This window comes from Crocodylus siamensis, chromosome 5 (assembly GCF_052110815.1).
Source record: "Crocodylus siamensis isolate JL-2025a chromosome 5, ASM5211081v1, whole genome shotgun sequence".
NCBI classification, from domain to species: domain Eukaryota; kingdom Metazoa; phylum Chordata; order Crocodylia; family Crocodylidae; genus Crocodylus; species Crocodylus siamensis.
Genome location: NC_143399.1, coordinates 138,516,109 through 138,534,527, shown reverse-complemented (window position 1 = coordinate 138,534,527; position 18,419 = coordinate 138,516,109). Strand labels below are relative to the sequence as shown.

The following is an 18,419-nucleotide window of genomic DNA, read 5'->3' as shown; positions in this document are numbered from 1 at the left end:
CAATTTTCTCTTGAAGGTGTTTAGAGGAGGTCCTTGAACCACTTCCAGTGGCAGGCTGTTCCAGACCTCGGGGGCCTGGACAGTAAAAAAATTCTTCCTTATGTCCAGCCTGAAACAGTCTCACAGTAGTTTAAGACTGTTCAACCTCGTCATCCCTTGGGGTGCTCTGGTGAACAAACATTCCCCCAGATCCTGGTGGTCACTCCTGATAAACTTGTAGGTGGCCATCAGATTGCCCCTGAGCCTGTGCTTTTCCAGGCTAAAGAGCCCCATGGCTCTCAGCCTGTTGTCGTAAGGTCTGTTTTCCTGACCTCTGATCATGTGCGTGGCTCTTCTCTGAACTCTGGGACAGACATTGCTTAAACCAGTTTGAGTCAAACCAGTTTGAGACAAACCAGTTAAGTCTGATACTACATTCAACCAGGTTTATCTCAAACCAGTTTCAGCCGTTTTCACTGGCTTATGTGCACTGAACATCTTCTCTGTTACAGGTTTAAACCAGTTTCTGATCACTTAAACCAGTTTGTGTGTAATATCTATCCCTAGCCCTAATGGAGAAGAGTGGGGGAATTATGACACCCTGATTCCCTCTAATATTAAGTAATAACGTGTGGCCCTAGAATGCCAAATGAATATAGTTTTAACATGCAAGTGGCTGCAACAAAAGTGTTAATAATAAATAGATTGTCTTTAAATTGATTTCATGCAATTTTATGGAAACCTACCAATTAAATTGTATCTAAACCATTGTATTCAAAGTCTACTTCCTTTTACTTCCATGTTAATTTTAGCTTTTAAAAAATCTATGCATTGGCATTTTCTGTTCTTTACAATCATGATGGGATTTAAAAATAACATTTAAAAATGTTTCCTGAATGTTATACATAGAGGGAAAGATAGCTCATCCCTTTATTACTACCAGACTGAAGTAAACAAAAGGCGAAGACCTTTGTGAAGCATCTAGAAATCAAGTAATTGCTTCTGTGCTATCAATAACTATGTAAAGAAACACTAGCCAAAAGGCCAGTCCATGGGTCAGTTGGAACATAGATGTCTACAGGTTATATCTTCACTGCAGTATGGTACAAATCACTTATACTCAAAGTTAGCCCCTCCAGTGAGAGCAACCATGCTGCACCATAACATTTGAGCAGCACATAGCGATGGGATTAGCTGCATAAGTTGCCACAGCCCCACTGTATTACTAGAGCCCCACTGTATTACTAGTTTGAGTTTCAACCCATACCTTTCAGTTGGTACCAGTTTAAAGCACCACTTACCTTGACCTACAAATTTGTTATGTGACCAAGAGTCCAGTTATGGGCAGCGTTCATGGCAGAGTAAGCTCATGGGCTAGGTACAGGCAGTCAAAAAGTCCAAGACTGAATCAATTCAGTCTTTGCAGGTTAGTCTAAATTGCACAAATTAAATTGAAACAGAAGCGAGCATTGATTCAGGAATCCACCTACATGCCTGCAGTGGCTCCAGCCAGAAGCCAGAGAGGGTGAGGGGACACTAGAGCATGGCTCTCTGGCTGTGTATTCACTTCCTATTCCTGCTGCCCCCAGGGTCTCTGGGATTTGCAGTCCAGAATTACAGCAGCGGGACTTTGCAGGGTTGTTCATCACTGCCTCTTCCTGCTTCCAGGTCCCTCTGGGATTTGTAGTCCACAGTTTCAGCCAGCAGTAAGTTTGAATGGGGGAACAGGTGTTTAGCTTCCCTCCACCTCCCAGGTGTGGTTTGCCAGAGGGGAGCGGGGGGCATAGACTGGGCTGAATCCCAGCCAGGCTTGCCCCCACCCCCCTCACCCCTTTGTCAGCTAGCCCTCACTGCTCCAGCTGGGAAGCAGAGGGGCAGGGCCAGCTCTGCTCTCTGGAGTAGACAGCACAACCCAGTCCAGAGCTGGAAAGCATGCTGGGATGCTGGGGGACTCTGATTTAACTTGAACCAGGAAGGGGTCTGGGACAGTAGTTTCATAAACTAGTTTGACCCAAATCAGTTAAGTCTGATGCTACATTCAACCAGGTTTATCTTAAACCAGTTTCAGCCATTTTGAAACTGGATTATGTGCACTGAGGTTCTATTCTATTACAGGTTTAAACCAAATTCTGATCACTTCAGCCAGTTTACACGTAACTGCTGTCCCTACCCATGGTGTACATTCAGACAAATATTATGGTTGCCACCCACATCCCCCAGTTTTCCCAGAATCTGATACTTTGTGCTATCCTGGGTTGCCAGACTACTCAGAACAAGTTGCAACTTCTTGTATGTTGGGAATATAACTTACCAGGGACTGTACCTCCATATTAAAAATAGAATGAGGCAACTGTTATAGTATGGTACTTTTAGGTAGGGTAGAAATAATTTTCTGGTTATTAATAATAATATTAATAATAACCTGGTTAACACTGCGGTGAAAGGGAACTGAGGGAAATTAGCACTTTGAATGATGCTTTTACAGAACACCAATGGCACCTGGCAGGTTGTTAAAGAGAATTTTCCATTTAGGTAAACTGGATGTGTCCTTAACTATAGAGGAAGTTTACTAGTTTGCTACAGCTCTAATGAAGTCTGATATGCCACAGTAACTAAGGTATTTTATTTTTCTCTCTCCCCCCTCCAGTTGAAGTTATCCAGTCTATGGATGTAAGTAGAGGCAATGGATATAAAATTAAAGCACTATGCAGATTCTGTGATGTTAAGGTGACCACCTGCTCAAACAAAGGTCAATGCAATAGCAACTGCAACATCACTGCCATCTGTGAAAATGACGGTGAAGTCTGCGTGGCTGTATGGTAAGTTTCTAACTATTTAGAATTTTCCCTTATTATCAAGATATTCAAACCTTCTTTTGGAACATGCACTTCAAATACTATCACCGTAACATGCTGTATGCTCTAGCCTCTGACTCATATCTTTGCTCAGCAGGCTGAAGGGTGCTTGAAGTTAACAAAAATTCTGATATGCAATGTGTTTTTTTAAATAGTTCTGTTCCAACTATATGCTCTTGTTAAAAGAATCGTGTTTTTTCCTCAGACCATCAAACTGAGTCTATCCACAGCACTCTGAGAGTAGAAACAGATTTAAGACTCAGAGAGAACTTCATGGTAGTATTAGTTTATATGAATGAAGGAGAGTAACTGTATTTCAAGTCAATCATTAAACAGGAAACTAACCCTGTCATTTGGATAATACACATCTATCATGAAAGCCTTACATGCCGTGTATGATTGGAGGTGCTTTTCCTGTGTAAGGGATGGGGAAAGGATTCTTTATACACTACCTCTTGTTTATATGTAGTTTTTTGGAGACCCTATGGCCTCTACCTGGGACAGAAGAAAGCTTGGACATGTATAAATTAATGACTTGTGAAGCTTTACTGAAGAGCTTATTGAATCTAAGCTTACATTCCAGTCTGAAAATGATCAGGTTCTTCCTTTTGTATACATATTAAGGCAGCATTGGCAATGAAAATCTTTCAGCTCCTAGCCAGACAGAGGTAGAAGCAAGAAGTCATGGGTTTTTTCATTCATTTATATTTAAATGGATGTTAACTCTGGGGTCTAATTAGGACCAATTATGTGACAGTGTGCTTAATCAATCCATTGATGAATTTGTTATATTTGTACACTTGAAAGGTTGTCCAGGGTGAATGAACATAGGCACTTGAAACGTCGAAACAGTCCAGTGTTCTATTCAATCGTAGTACCCCTGAATATTACGTGTGTAATTAATTACTGACTGCTACAAAGTTAACATAATGGAGTTAGAGAGATTCTCTGGATTTTTTTACTGAACATTGTTCAAAAGACAAGCCCGCTTGTGAGTTCTCATTCCACACTTTGCATCTTACACGGAAGGTAGGCAAAAAAAGAAACACACACACAGAGGAAAAAAATAGAAGGTATAGGTCAGTTTTGTAATTCCTGTTTTCTACCAGTTTCATACTTTCGAAGAAACATGCTCATGCTTAATCATATGATCATTGCAGATATTAAATGTAAAAAGAAAAAAAGCTAATTCCAAAAATTCCACAGACTTCAAGAAACTCTTTTCCCTTCTATAATTTGCTACATATTTTTTACTGTCTAGGATTGTAACCGCAGATGCCAAAAGCTCAGGAGTGGGAGGAGAGCAAAGGAATCTCCTAATCACAAACTTATGCGTACCATCTACTGAGTGTCCATTATCCTTAGGTAAAATGCATTAGATTCTAGAAATAGGAACTGGGGAAATCTAGATGCCACTGAAAAGGTTTAGCTAAAAAGACGTCTTAACCCTTGTCTCAATCCTGAACCAAAAATATTCTGAGATGAAAAGCAAGTCAGTCTACCTTTAGTTCGAGTTATTTGGGGTGAGATTTTCAGAAGCAGTGTGTGCTGGCCTAGCCATCCTCCCTGAAGTCCAGTAGCACAGCTGCATATAAATCCTCACTGTGGAAAAGGCTAAATTTACTACATATGCAGGAAATCAGCATCAAATCTTAACACTACTTAAGTTCCTCTTAAGACACTTTCTGGGTGAAACTCATCTGTTCTTGTTATACAGTAGTCATCTTTGTAGTTTGTAATTCTTCTTTTAAATTTTAGGAGACAGAATGATGAAAATGTAACTTTAGAAACAATATGCCATGATCCCAAAAAGCCACTCTATGGCTATCATTTAGAAGACTACAACTCAAAAGAATGTTCGATGAGAGAAAAGAAAGCAGAAGGAGGATTGATGTATATGTGCTCCTGCAAAGAGGAAGAATGCAATGATGTGCCCATTTTTTCAGATGGTAAGGTTTTTTTTTTCCCCCTTCTATCCACTCCTACTTCTGGGCAAAATATGGAATTTTTCTTTCAGGCTTCCTGTAGCAAAGAACAACTTGAGGAAGACCATGATGCCCCATCTCCTCCACTAAGAAGGAGAAAAGTCAAGATGTTTCTTTCAATATTATTATGAGTTTAGGGTTTCCAGAGGTTTGCTGCCAATACTTGAGCTGAGTGCCTTCAGGCTCAAATCTAATGCATCCAGTAAGAGATTTTATGTTTTTAATGTGCCCATAAGTTCATTCTTAATTAAATGGTTGAATTTCTAGTAAACATTACTCTATCCAGTAAGTCCATAACTCAATTCACAGAGAATTAAGTAATTCATAATATTAATAATTTCAATTAATTTCACTTTTTTCTATGTGTGCATTTTTATTATTTTTCCTTGCATATTTGCTATTTAAAATTGCTCCAGATTTGAAGGGGAATTTTGTAGGCTCATTGGTTTGGTATTTATAACCCAAAATTTCAGTGTGTGTCATGTCACCTGATGGGGGAAAGGGAGCTTGTTTATTGAGTTTGAAGGATTTCTACTAAATGCTGTTGTCAGGCAGAGGATTAGGGGTCAGAAAAGGTGGGTGTGTGCCACGTGGTCCTTTCACAAGAGCTAGGTAAGAACCCACAAAAAGTCATTCCCACAAGTGTGTGTTCTTTCAAAGGAAAAGTCCCTAGAACTTTGAATACTAGCGGTCCCCATGTTCAAGGAGCACAATATTTTCTTAATCTGTAAATCACGATAGGACGTTTCCCTGAGGACAGGAAGAAACATGCCAGAGCTCCACCATACAAGGCATTGTCTTGTGCTACTGAATCTCCACACCACATGGGTCCTGCCTTTATCATCTTAAAAACACCATCTCTCTTGGTGCTCATGTAGGGTACTTGAGTTCTGCACTGCTCCCATTTCAAGGCTGTTTTACAGTCAAAATAGAATCCTCCAGAGATTTTTTTATTTCTGATGGGGAAGTCTTGATGCATAGAGATATTTTGGTCACTTCTGAGTCATGCCACCTATCTGTCTGTCTTTCCCACTCCCAAATGACTTTTTTTTTTTCTTCTCTCAAACCCCTAACCTCTTTGAAAGAGTTCTGGCACTCAGCACAAGTTACATGACTTGAAAGTCAAAATGCCATTCCTAAAGCAGTATGTTCGTGGAATGGTGCTCCTGACACACTATACCACACAACAGACTAATAATACTATGGAAATTACTGAAGGGTCACTTGCCACATCTAAGGACTTGTATATGGTAGAAATACGTACTGCCATAGCCTAGTTAAAATAATGAAGCTAGTACAAAATCTACATTTAACTAGTACAGAAGGCTACATTTTGCCTTTAATAAAGCACATTTTTAAATTGGTTTGTGTTGAGTAGGAACAAGCTTAATCCAACATTAAATAAAGCCCCCCTAAACCGAAATAGCAGTGTCTAAAGGCAGATTTGTACCAGTTTCATTTGGTTTAGGTTTGTGTATGGAAAAGGCTTCCAGGTGCTTGGCAACAGAGAATCAAACCCCTAATCTGCTTCAGGATTGCCAGTAAATATTGTGCTAGTTCCTGAATGTGAAAAAAGAACTGGAGTACTGTTTGTGATACCTACCGCTGTGTGCAAAGGTGTGCATGTGCACATGCATACACATACCCCATTTATTTTCTCCCTTATTAGACAAACAGGCTCCAAGCTTCCCATCACTGACTGTCAAGTCTAGGGCACAGTCTCTTTCAGACATGCCTGAGGCTTTCTGGGACTTGCTTTGTGCAGGTGTACTCCATGTGAGTGCTGTGTGCAGTACACTGAATTATGTTGCATGTATTCCTCTGATGCATGCATTAAGGACTGTATTTGAATTTCTGGAAAAGAATCAATAAGGACCCAAATCCTTCAATACTTAGTATCTTGTATACCAAATCCTGCAATACTTGGTATCTTTACTCATGTAAATAATGTAGTCATTTAAGTAACTATTATTATGCAGTAAGGGATGCAGATTCATGGTCTAAACTGTCTTGATTTAATTGCAGTGAATATGTTCCCAGTGAAAAGATACAACCATTTTACCATCTCTCAGGTGTCAAGGTTTTCTAAGTAAAGCTAGCCACACCCTTATGGATGTTGTCTAATCTGGTGTTGAATTACTCATGTTATAGTTGCTAGATAGCTTAATATAATTGGCATGTCAAATGTGTCTTCTGAGTTAATGTTTATGGCAACCATTCCATAAATCCAGCGTTATCTAATTTACACTGCCTCCTCTTTCCACTGCTAGATCAGTGTGAAAGAAGGCTTTGTATAAACATAGACCTGGTCCTTTTTTTTAGCTCTAATTTATTCTTTTACACTCTAGGATTTGTTAGGTTCTCTCTAGGTAAAGTCTTTTGTGAGTATGGGAGAACTTCATTGCCATTATGCCTAGCCTCTGAGTAGTCCAGCTGAAAAATAAAGCAACACAAATTTTCAGTTTGTAACATTTCCAGTCCATTCACAAACACAAACATTGACTCCAAAGAGAAAAAAATGAGACTTTGTCATTCCTTTTCTTTTTTTTTTTTAATTGTAGAGGGTTAGTGTTTCTTTTTAAATGAAAACAGCTCCTTTGGGTTGCTTGCCTGGTTAGCCGTGGCAGGAAGACAAACGATTTTTACAGTATCAGACATGCGGTTTCCTGTCTGTGTTTAACTTTGAGCAGAACATCACAGCCAGCTGGTCCACTGCTCCTCCAGACAACTAGATAATAGCCTGTAATAATTTTGCCATTGGAATGACTGTCATGCAGATCCGTTCTGTACATTGTTCTTGTCTTTTCCCCTACTGCTTTGTCTTGTACAACAGAGCACAGATTTTGCTATGCCTTTACATGTATTTCTTTTTCATGAGATCATGGTAATGCATAGCCTTCTAAGAGCTGATCCAAAGCTGATTGAAATTAGTGGAATGAAATGGTATAGAACTGATTTAAATGTTATTCACAAAAATAAAAGTAATGGAATCGATAATAAATGAGCAGGCTAACACAATATTTCACTGTCAGTATTTCTTCTGTTTACCTGCTGCTGAAAACTGCATACTCAGCACAGAAGTATGGTCATACTAGTTCTGAAAGATGATCTGGATTTATTTCCTCCCCTAAAAAAATCTGTTTCTGAAACAGGAGTCAGAACATTGGAGGAAGCAGCAGGTTCTAGTATCCATAAGAGGTTAGTCACTATATACATGCTCTGGGGTGGAGTGGGGTGCTTTAATTAAAGCGCCTGCAGCATCATGTGTATGCCGCATCCCATGCTTCAGAATGGCAGAGGGGAAGCTTTAACTAAAGCTCATTCAACGAGCTTCAGTTAAAGTGCCCCCACTGCCATTTTGAAACATGGGGACACTGAATGCATGTGATGCAGAGCCTGCTGGAGTGTGCTAATTATTACAGCAGCAGTCTCGAAGCAGAGTGCCATCACATGTATAGGTGCCCTAGGTCCCAGTGAATCACAGCAAAAGACTCTATATTGAAAATGAGTTGGCTTATTAGATCTTTTGCCCCTTGTCTGTGTCTCATAGTAAAGGGCTTGCCTCCTAGCTCTGGTCTCTAAATAATGCTCCATATTTAGACATTAAAATCGAAAGACTTTGGGTAGTGGGAGGTACTGTGACTCACTCAAGCATGGATTTGAAAATATTTGAAGTGGGCAAAACCAGATCAAATACCTAGTTCTTTTGTGGACTGTATTCAATTTGCCAATCTGTAAAATAAACAAAACTCACTGAAACCAGACATGTGCCTAACTAGACATATAATTCTGCTCCTGCGTGGTGCTTCTGGCCCTGATTTTGAACATTTCCACTCCAATTTATATTTGAAGAGTTGGTCTGAAGGCTGTTTTTTTATGTGTACTTACTCAAAACAATGTTGTACAGCTCAGTGGAAGGAAAAGAATCAAGGGGGAGCGGGTTAACCGCTAGGAAGCTGTCTGCTCTGTGTTCATTCAGTTCATATTCTTTTGAGCCATAAGGTTGTGGTGGAAAAATGTCTTCAAAAAGCAAAAGTCTGTTTTGACCTACTTTATTATTTATTTAACTAATTTCTGCATTACCAGAAGTAAACCCAAAGAGCAAAAACACTGGAAAAGACTGCCCAACTTCTGTTTCCTAGCCAACTCTTTTTGATGATGATGGATCCAGGGTGCAGTCCTGTTCTTCTGGAAGAGGGAGTTTTTCTATTGAGCTCAAGAGGAGCCATATTAGGCCACTAGTGTTTTATCCTGGTACACGCTAGTTATGTCTTATAGCACTGCACATCATAATAACTCATTCTGTAATCTTTCTAGGCAACATTTGCACTTGCCATCCCACAATTTTAAACTTGTCTGAAAAGTCTCTCTAATGTTTTGCACAAATCCAGACTTCATTCACCCAGGCTTCTTTTCAAAGGTGTCCTTCCTCTTTGTTCATTGTGCCGGGCCCCCACCATCAACTGGATGACAAATGCTATAAAGTGGCAGAATGTAATATTGTTGTATCAGAGCCCTAAACTAGAATTGCTGATGGATATTTAGTCTTAAAAGAGCCTTGAGGGTTATCTAGTGCATTGTTTCATCCGTGTTTTCTTGCAGTAGGAGCTCATCCTGCAGAGAATTCTCTTCCCTTCTCCCCCAAAACGTTGTACTTAACTTCTCTTCCCCATGAGATGACTGATCTCTGTTTCTCTTTCCCTCTTTTTCTGTCTCTGTCTCTCTGTCTGTCTCTCTCACTCCCTGTCCCCTGCAGAAGAAGTTAGAGACTAGTCTGGAGTCCCTCAGAAGGATTCTGTGCACCTTTGTAGGCTCATTCTGATTCAGTAGCTTGGTTCCCTATGAAATAATGCCTATGACATTGTACACTGCATCTGAAAAAATCAGAGCATTTGGTGACATGCTGTTGCTTGTTACCATTTTATTAGGTATGGGTATTATCATGGGCCTCAGATTTGACGTAGAGTAAAAATGCTAAATTCTGCTAACGGACCGCCAATTTGAACTGTGTTCCTAGCTCAGTTTCTTCTGTGCATTTCATTTTGGCTTTACATTTTGATGACTGCTTTTCCTTGCCCAGCTAAAAAAACCTCATGTGCCCTGTCTGAACTTCTGTAAGGTTCTCCGTCTTGCTTCAGGCTTCAGTGGGAATATTCAGGTAGAACCTGTTTGTTCCACTGTGCGCCACAAGATTAGATCATTGTTTCAGTCATACCAAACCTGTGTTGTCATACTATGGAAGAAACTTTTAGTGTCAATCAAGCATAAACTCAGACCTTTGATTTTCAGACTGAGTCATCTGAGCAATTGCTTTGAAACAGACTTCCAACTTCAGTATTAGAACTGGCCAAATTATTTGTTAATGAGCAGTATTTTAGGATAATTTGAGTTTTTTTCCTTTACTTCTGCCTCTAATGATCTTTGAATTGATCAACATTTCCCCAAACTTGTTCATTAATTTGTAGCTGTTTCTTGATTCATTTGTCTGAATAAATTACAGCCAGTAGATTATCTCTGAGTAGTGAATACTGTGATTATCTGTTTTGTGTGATTTGTTCACTTGGATGACATGGTAACGTTTGTTTTCTGATTTGACTGACCTAAGGTATATAAAGAGAATGCATGCCTGAAAAATGTGCTGTCTCCCACAGTGTATACAAGGACTTAATGAAAATAATTTAAAATTCCCTAAGCCTCTGATATTCTGTCTTTTAGGCTAAGTATGGACATTTGGGGAAGTTAAATCAGGTTTAAAATGGCAGCCCAATTTAAATTTAGCTGACCTTACACTTAAAGGCCCAGTCTCAGTGACCAGCAATCAGTCTACATCTGTAACTGTACAGAAGTTCCAAGCACACAAACCAGTATAAAACTGCAGAACCCAGTTTAAGATAAACCTAGATCTATGTAGTATCAGACTCATTTGATTTAGGTCAAAACCATGCGTGGAAGTCCTGTCTACTTTACGTGCTCAAGCCTGGGGCTGGAAAAACCCAGTCACTGGCTCCAGCACTAGGGCTGTTCTTTTTACCCCCTTTACTCCCTTCCCCCACACACACATACACCAAGCTATTTTTTGGCCTCCAACCCCCTTGCTCTCCCCCTCCACCCCATGTCAAAACCAGCCAGCCCTCTCAACCCCCTTCCCACAAGCTGCTCTGGGTACAGCCACTTTTATTAGCATTTGCTGCAGCCAGAACTGAGCAAGTAGGTCTTGGTGGGATAGATGGGAGTGTAGGTTTGCTAGTGTAGGTCAGGAAGCTAAAAGTAGCCCCTGATTCCCCCAAGGCCTCCCATAGACCCTGTGAGCCACCCTGATCCTACCAGACACTCCTAGACCCCAGCAAAACCCCATGGATCTTGCCTACACCCAACCTCTCATGGGTTACCCTTGTCCCCCCACCACCTGTAGGTCATTCCTGTCCCCCCACCCCACCTAAGGGTCATGCCTCCCCCTCCACCATGAACGACATGTGTCCCCAAGGCTGGGGGGGCACGGCAACCACCTGCAGGCAGCAACAGTGGTGTTGGTGATGGGGGCATGGCAATGGGGAACTCCCACAGGCAACCACAGCCGTGTCGTCAGCGGGGGAAGGCCGAGCAGGAAGCTTCTGCAGGTCACCACAGCAGTATCAGTGGTGAAGGGGGTGGCGAGCATCGATCGACCGGTGGTCAGCGACCACCTGCAGATGCTACTGGTAGCAGTGGTGGCAGCCAGCAGTGATCAAGGACTGTGTGGGTGTTGGTGGCGGAGGCAGGGGGATGGTGAGCAGTGACTGCCCACAGGTGCTGCTGGCAGCAACAGCAGCACTTTTCACGGAGGTGCACTGCCAATCTTAGGGGATGCACGTGCACCCACATGCACCCCCTATGCATCGCCAATGAACTTCACCCTTCATGGGTCGCACCTCCCCTTATCCCCTAGTGGATTCCCAATCCCCTCCAGCCTGCTGGACCCCCAACCCCCTTGCTAGCCCCTCCAATCCCCCCATTTCCTGAATCCTGGCTAATCTGATATTGGGCAACCATTTTGAACTGAGTTAACCTCCCCCTAATGTCCTCTGGGCTGGGGACAGAAGTTACACATAAACCAACTTAATCAGAAACTGATTTAAAGCTCTAACAGAACACAAGCTCAGTGCACCTAAACCAGTTTGAAAATGGCTGAAACTGGTTTAAGATAAACCTGGTTGAATGTAGTATCAGACTTAAGTGATTTGGGTCAAACTGGTTTATGAAACTTCTGTCTCAGACCCCTTCCTGGTTTAAGTTAAATCACAGTCCTTCAGCATCCTAGCGTGCTTTCTAGTCCTGGGCTAGGGTTTCTGTTCCAGCAGAGAAGAGTTGGGGGAGAGGGGAGGAGGAAGGCAGAGACTGGCCTCCCAAGGCAAACCCTGGCTGGGGTCTGGGCCCAGTGATGGGGGTTAAACTGACCTTCCTCTGAGTCCAGAGCTTCCTTGCTGCTAAACTTAGTGCTGGCTGTCACTGTGGACAACAAATCCCAGAGGCACTTGAAAGCAGGAAGAGGAAGTAATGTGCAACTCTGGAGAGTCTTGCTGTTGTGGTTCTGGACTGCAAATCCCAGAGACCTCAGAGGTAGCAAGAAAAAGAAGGAAACACACAGCCTGACCTGACTATCTTCCAGAGAGCCATGCTCTAGTGTCTCCCAGCTTCTGGCCTGTGCCACTGCAGGCATGTAGCTGTATTTCCCGAATGAAAAGTGAATGTGTGTACAGTTTTTTCTCAGTGTAATTGCTGCAGTTTAGACTAACTTGCAAAGACTGAATTGATTCAGCCTCGGGATTTTTGACTGTCTTAACCCTCATATAGGTACACAGCCTTAGTCTCTAAAGCATTAAATGTCCTCTCTTTCTTCCCCCACCCCCCATCCCCTGATCCTTGCTTTCCTTTCTCTTGATGAAATAAAAATGCCAATGACTGTATTTAGCTAAATAGGTGTACTCTGGCTTTAAAATTAGTTGGTCATGTGAGCATGACTGTGTAAATATACTCATTCAATCCGTGAATCCCTGCATTCAGATAAGCAACAGTCCTTCCACAATCATATGTTTGACCAGTCATCCAGATGTTCAGTGAACAACAAAGAGATGTAACTGCCAACCTACATCCTAAGTAAAACTTAACCAATAGTTTCATTAATCTATTTTCCCATTATTCATTTAGCTTACTTGGAAAGCAACTGTACTCAAACTTCACCATAAAAGAGGGCAGTTGCACTGGATAATGACACACAGAGCCTCTTGCTGCTCGTGCATTGGCATTGTTCTCAATGTTTTCTCTCAGGCATTTGCAGCAATGCAGACCCACCCAAGGCCTACAGCTGTATGTAATCACAGAAAATCCTCCATAACATGGAGTGTCTGAATCACTTAGTGGGTTGGGAAGGAAGCCTGAATGAGAGGAGGGAACAGAAGGAAAGAGGATTGTGTTTTGTTCTGTTTTTATCTAAAACCATTGTTTTCTCTTCGGAAAAATAACCAGGCAGTGCGCAGCTGCAGATTTTGGTCAAATCAGATGAGGCACATAACTTAAGGTCCCGCTTGGCATATTTGTTGTAATTTGCATCACTTGAAAGCTTAATAAATGTGGAAATATGGCCAAGCATTTATCAGGCTGTCATGAAAGAGACTTTAATAATTACAGACAGAAACAAACTGTAACCAACACTGGCAATACAATATTTTGGGAAAGTTTGGTGGGGTGAAACTAGGGCTGCGAATAAAAATAGCGGTTAATGTGTGGCATCTGGTGGAACATATTGAAGCTAGAGAGGGGGGAATTAGCCTATAAAACCTGCATTGTGTCATGCAACCAAGGCATTCATAACAGGATCTAGGCAAAGCAGGATGAGTAAAAGTATATTAATTTTCAAATAAATGTGTAAGAAATCTCTGTTGTGAACATCAGGGTCACAGGCAGATGCACATACATACAGAGTGAGATGGAGCGTGCAAAATGGAGGAGAGAAATGGGAGGTGATATCAGGGATAAGATTCTAAACAGATGGATGCTAGGTCAGCATATTCAGGATTGATGTGCTGCTGCCAGGAATGAACAAAGGAACAGACAAACTATTCTGTCTAAGAATTCAAGAGTTTCTTAATGCTCCTGAGCATGAAATAGAATATTTGGCAATCAGTTGGAAAATGGAAACTTGCTTATAGCAGATAATTTATCAGTTGTATAATGAAATCCTGGACAGAAAAGCATTGAGAGTGGTGAATAAACCAGGTCAAGAGGACAAGTATCCTCTCACTTTGACAAGCTTAGTAAGGTTTTGGAGTCTGAGCTGTGGTGCTTTAGAGTAGGGTTTGGCCACGTACATCCTCTGGGGCATATTTGTCCCGCAAAGAGGTCTGATTTAGCCTACAGAGGTCCAATCTGGCATGGGCCTTCAATGGCATGGAGTTGCACTGTGTCACCTCGTCCCTCTGCTGCACAGCCTCTGCATCTGCAGAGGGGATAGGATCAGTGAGGGTAAGCACAGGCAGCTGGCTGTTCCACAGGATGGCAACTTGCTGCCCGGGGCCTGGGCCAGGTTCTCAGCAGTGGCCTGCACCAGAGAAAAATTGCCACCCCCTGCTTTAGAAAGTGGCTGGACAACATTTTTTCCATTCCTAGCCCTTTACTACCAATTAGACTACAAGCACTCCCTTTACTCAGGCATGAGGAGACCTTGATAATGCACTGCTGTCCCTGTACCAAAAGAGATGTTCTGGGTGAGTTACAAATTATTGATCTCAACAGTAGGCAGACAAGGTTCTTTGAGTAAATCCAATATATTTTATTAGATCAAATAGTTGGAAAAATTCTTCTTAGCAAGATTTCGGGCACAAACACCCTTCATCAGGCTGAGGAAGCATCTACAGATGGTCTGTGCTGTTCCTTGACAGAGTGGTAAAGCAGCCAGAGGCAAGTATGTATGCAAGAAAGGCAGTCAGTTAAAATGTAAATGAGGTGGGTAGTAGGTGAGAGACAGGTGTGGAGGGGAATGGGGGAAGGGATAAGGAATGAATGTAGCTGTAGTCAAAGTATGGAGGGTGGAGTGAGACAGGGAATGAGAATAGCTGGTAAAAAAAAAAAAGCTCCACTTTTTAGTGGCTATTCTCATTCCCTCTCCCCCTGCCTCCCTGTCTCTCATCCTTTGACTACAGCTACATTCATTCCTCCCTCCCCACAACCTGTCTCCACCTAGTATCCACCTCAATTTACATCTGCAGATGTTTCCTCAACCTGACAAAGGGTGTTTGTGTCTGAAAGCTTGCCAAGAAGAATTTTTCCAACTATTTGAGTTGGTCTAATAACAGATACCGGATTTACCCAAAGAACCTGTCTCTGTCTACATCCTTGGACCAACACGGCTACAACCTACACCCCTGATCTCAACAGCATTTCCTTTAGTAGGAAAGAAAAATTCTTTCAACTGCAGACATCACTGAATGGAATTTGGTGGCTTATCATAGAAATCGTAAGAGAGAAGCAGGGTTCAAAGCAACCTTCACAGATCATCTAATCCAACCCTCAGCCTGAGGCAGGATCATCCCTATCCAAACCATCCCATACACATCCATAATCTAAACATAATAACACTGCCATCAACCCTGACACAACCCAAGACATGACACAAGACATAACCTGCTATGTGGCAGCTGGTATCCTGCTTATACACTCAAGAGATCCCAAGTAGAGAGCCACATCTCCCACTACAGAGAGAGGCAGAAACCCCCACACTCCATACCAGTCTGACCATGAAGTAAAATTCCCTCCTGACCCCAAACATGGTGATCGGTCTGACCCTGAGTGGAGGGGCAGGACCCTCTAGACAGGAACTTCTGGCTTTAACTTGGAGTATTGGCACACCCCAGTCAAAATCCCCATCCTTACACTTGATGGCATTGGTAGATCATCGTTAGCATTTAGTCTATTTGTGATACTGTCTCCTATGCCATTTCTTGTAAGTAAGCTAAGGGAATGCGGTGTAGATGGAACTATTATAAGGTAGGTGCATAACTGGTTTAATTATCATCGTGTTCAAAGAGTAGCCACCAATAGCTCCGTGTCTAACAGAGAATGGTGACTGACTATTCTCTGTGTCCACAGGGACAGAATCAAAAGTACCAATCTTAAACTTCAACAGGGAAGACTTTAAGTTGAATATTAGAAGGGCTTCCTAATTGTATGGGTATTAAGCATTACCTAGGGAGGTTGTGGAAAGCTTTTAAGAGCATGTTTGGCTGGGATGGTTTAGATAGGGAAATCCTGCCTTGAGGAGGAGATTGGACTAAATGACTTCTGGAGGTCCCTTCCAGGTGTATTTTTCCTATGGTTCTGTGCATACACTTTGCCAATATAGACCTGGGCAGACAACTATTTTCCTGTCCCTTTTCTTATTTATTTTTCCTGCTTTATTTTCCTTCTTAATACATCACAATGATAAAACACTAAAATGTCGAAGATCTCCAAGCCAAAAATCATGGAAGTATTGTTAGAAGGATCACCTTCAGGTTTTCAATACCTTCTTTTCAAAATTTCTTTTCAAGTTCCATCTTTTTCTTTTCATTTATTTTCCCATAGCACAATAATCTTAAACTTTGAAACACAGTTGTTGTTTCAATCTAGCATGCCAAAATTTTTCATTTTGATAACGTTACAACAAAATGTTTTGACAACCTTTTAAAAATATTTTTTTTCAAAAAAAAATATTGAGTTAAGAAATATGTCCCCATCAACTGCTGTGAAGAGTTTCTGTTTTGAATCAATATTTCTTGGTCGAAAAAAGTAAAGGATTCATGACCAACTCGTGACCAAAAGCACAGAACAAATAGGAGCCACTTCAGTAGTTCTGCACCAACTGAGTGGTCATCTATGTAGACTGAATCTGTAAGGAGTCAAATCAGCCATGTTAATCTGAACATTTTCAATGCTATTGCACTGACTTGAAATAATTTACAGAGGCCTGTTAATCTGCTTGAAGGGGAAGAAGAGAGCAAGAGTAAGGAGGGTCTCTTGAATGTTATCCCCTGGGGCTTTGGTCCCTGGCAGTTTGGGGAGGCCAGGGTCAAGACCCTAAACTGTAATGAAAAATTCTACTCTTAAATGGGAGCATGGCTTTGAACCTGGTCTTCCCCCTCCCAGGCCAGTCCCTGACTATCAAAGGGATACACAGACGCTTGTTGCCAAGTCAAAAAAAGCTCAGGTTTCAATCCAAAAGCCAGACCTTTTGCTGCAGTTCCATTTTCATGAAAAATATTTAAAAGGTTTCAGTTTCGTTCCAATGTGGAATGAAACCAAGCTTGGAAACCACAAACCTGAATTGTTGTCCTGCAGTCAGGTCTAAGGGCTGCCTTGTGCAGAGGGAACAGGGCAAAACACCTGGAGCAGGACCAAGACCCTGATCTCAAGGTTACAAATATTTCTTTGTGCAGGATACACTTTCAAGATCTTTTTGTAGCTGAGCAAGTTGTATTTTTTCAAGAGCAGCCAGTGAGTTTAAGCTGACTTGTGACAGTATGGAACATTCCCTTGCCACCTTGAATAGACTGACAACCTCACTGGGAGTCATACGAGCAGTCGTACAAGTCATACAAAGCAGCTTTGTAAATAAAGGCTGTCCCTTATACCTTGTCCCTTATACTCATCCTGTCCCCCCTACTTGTGTATCTGTTCTCTGCTGTATAGCAGAGATCCTAGTTTTATCAATCCTGTTATTTTATTCCTAAGTATTTAGGTGCCATTTATGTATGCAAAAACACATAATCTACCTCAAAGATTTAGTATTTAAGCAAATGAAGAGTGCTGTAGTTTCATTACTGTTAATACAGGATGCTGAAATCTTTCTATTTCTCCTAGCACTTGAATACTATTTTGCCTAATTTTTAAGGTAGTGTCAAGGGCTATGGAGATGACTTATGCTTAGGGTACTGTGCACACAGGAAGCTTTCTTTTAGCCACCATTGACTATTGTTATATTATTTTACTAGTACTTTTTTAAGCCTGAGAAATACTGCTGTTACTGAGTAATGGGTCTACACATATTACTACTCTCCTATTCACTAAGTAGCGGAGGAAATTATTTCAAAGCATGTTGGCAAGAAAAATGAATGGCTATTCTATCTAGTTGTTTCCTGACACTTTTTCATAAACAATGATGGACAGAGGAAAAGAGGTACTTTCATTTGAGCAATTGTGGGGTTTGATTCACAGACATATATTTGAGCATGTGGACATATACATCTGTCAGGAAAGTTCCTTAACCCCCAGAACACACACATATACCCAACACATGTAATCTATCTGATTTTGATTTTTGGTTCAATTCTGGCTTAGATCTGCTGGTTCAGTTCAGAATTCCCGAGATGCTGGACCTACTTTGAGTCAACACCCTATATGCTACCCAGCCTACCTCTCCCACTTCCTCACTCCCTGGCAAAGAGGATGTGCCAGCATGAGGCCAGGAATAAGAGGGCATATAGGGAGTCAGTAGCCAAAATGCTCAGCTCTTTACCTAATTTTTTTCTATATTCAGAGTTATACCTGCAACATGTATCATTTTCCACCCAAAAAAATATTTACATACCCC

General features: G+C 41.5%; 1 protein-coding gene across 1 annotated transcript in view; it reads left to right on the top strand.

Moving 5' to 3' along the window:
- Window positions 1-18,419, top strand: part of TGFBR2 (transforming growth factor beta receptor 2) — a 75,970-nt gene that overhangs the window by 36,181 nt on the left and 21,370 nt on the right. Inside the window, exons 2-3 of the mRNA XM_090046465.1 lie at window positions 2,627-2,798; window positions 4,593-4,783. Coding sequence (XP_089902591.1) covers window positions 2,627-2,798; window positions 4,593-4,783 — 363 coding nt within the window. The remainder of the gene's footprint in view (window positions 1-2,626; window positions 2,799-4,592; window positions 4,784-18,419) is intronic.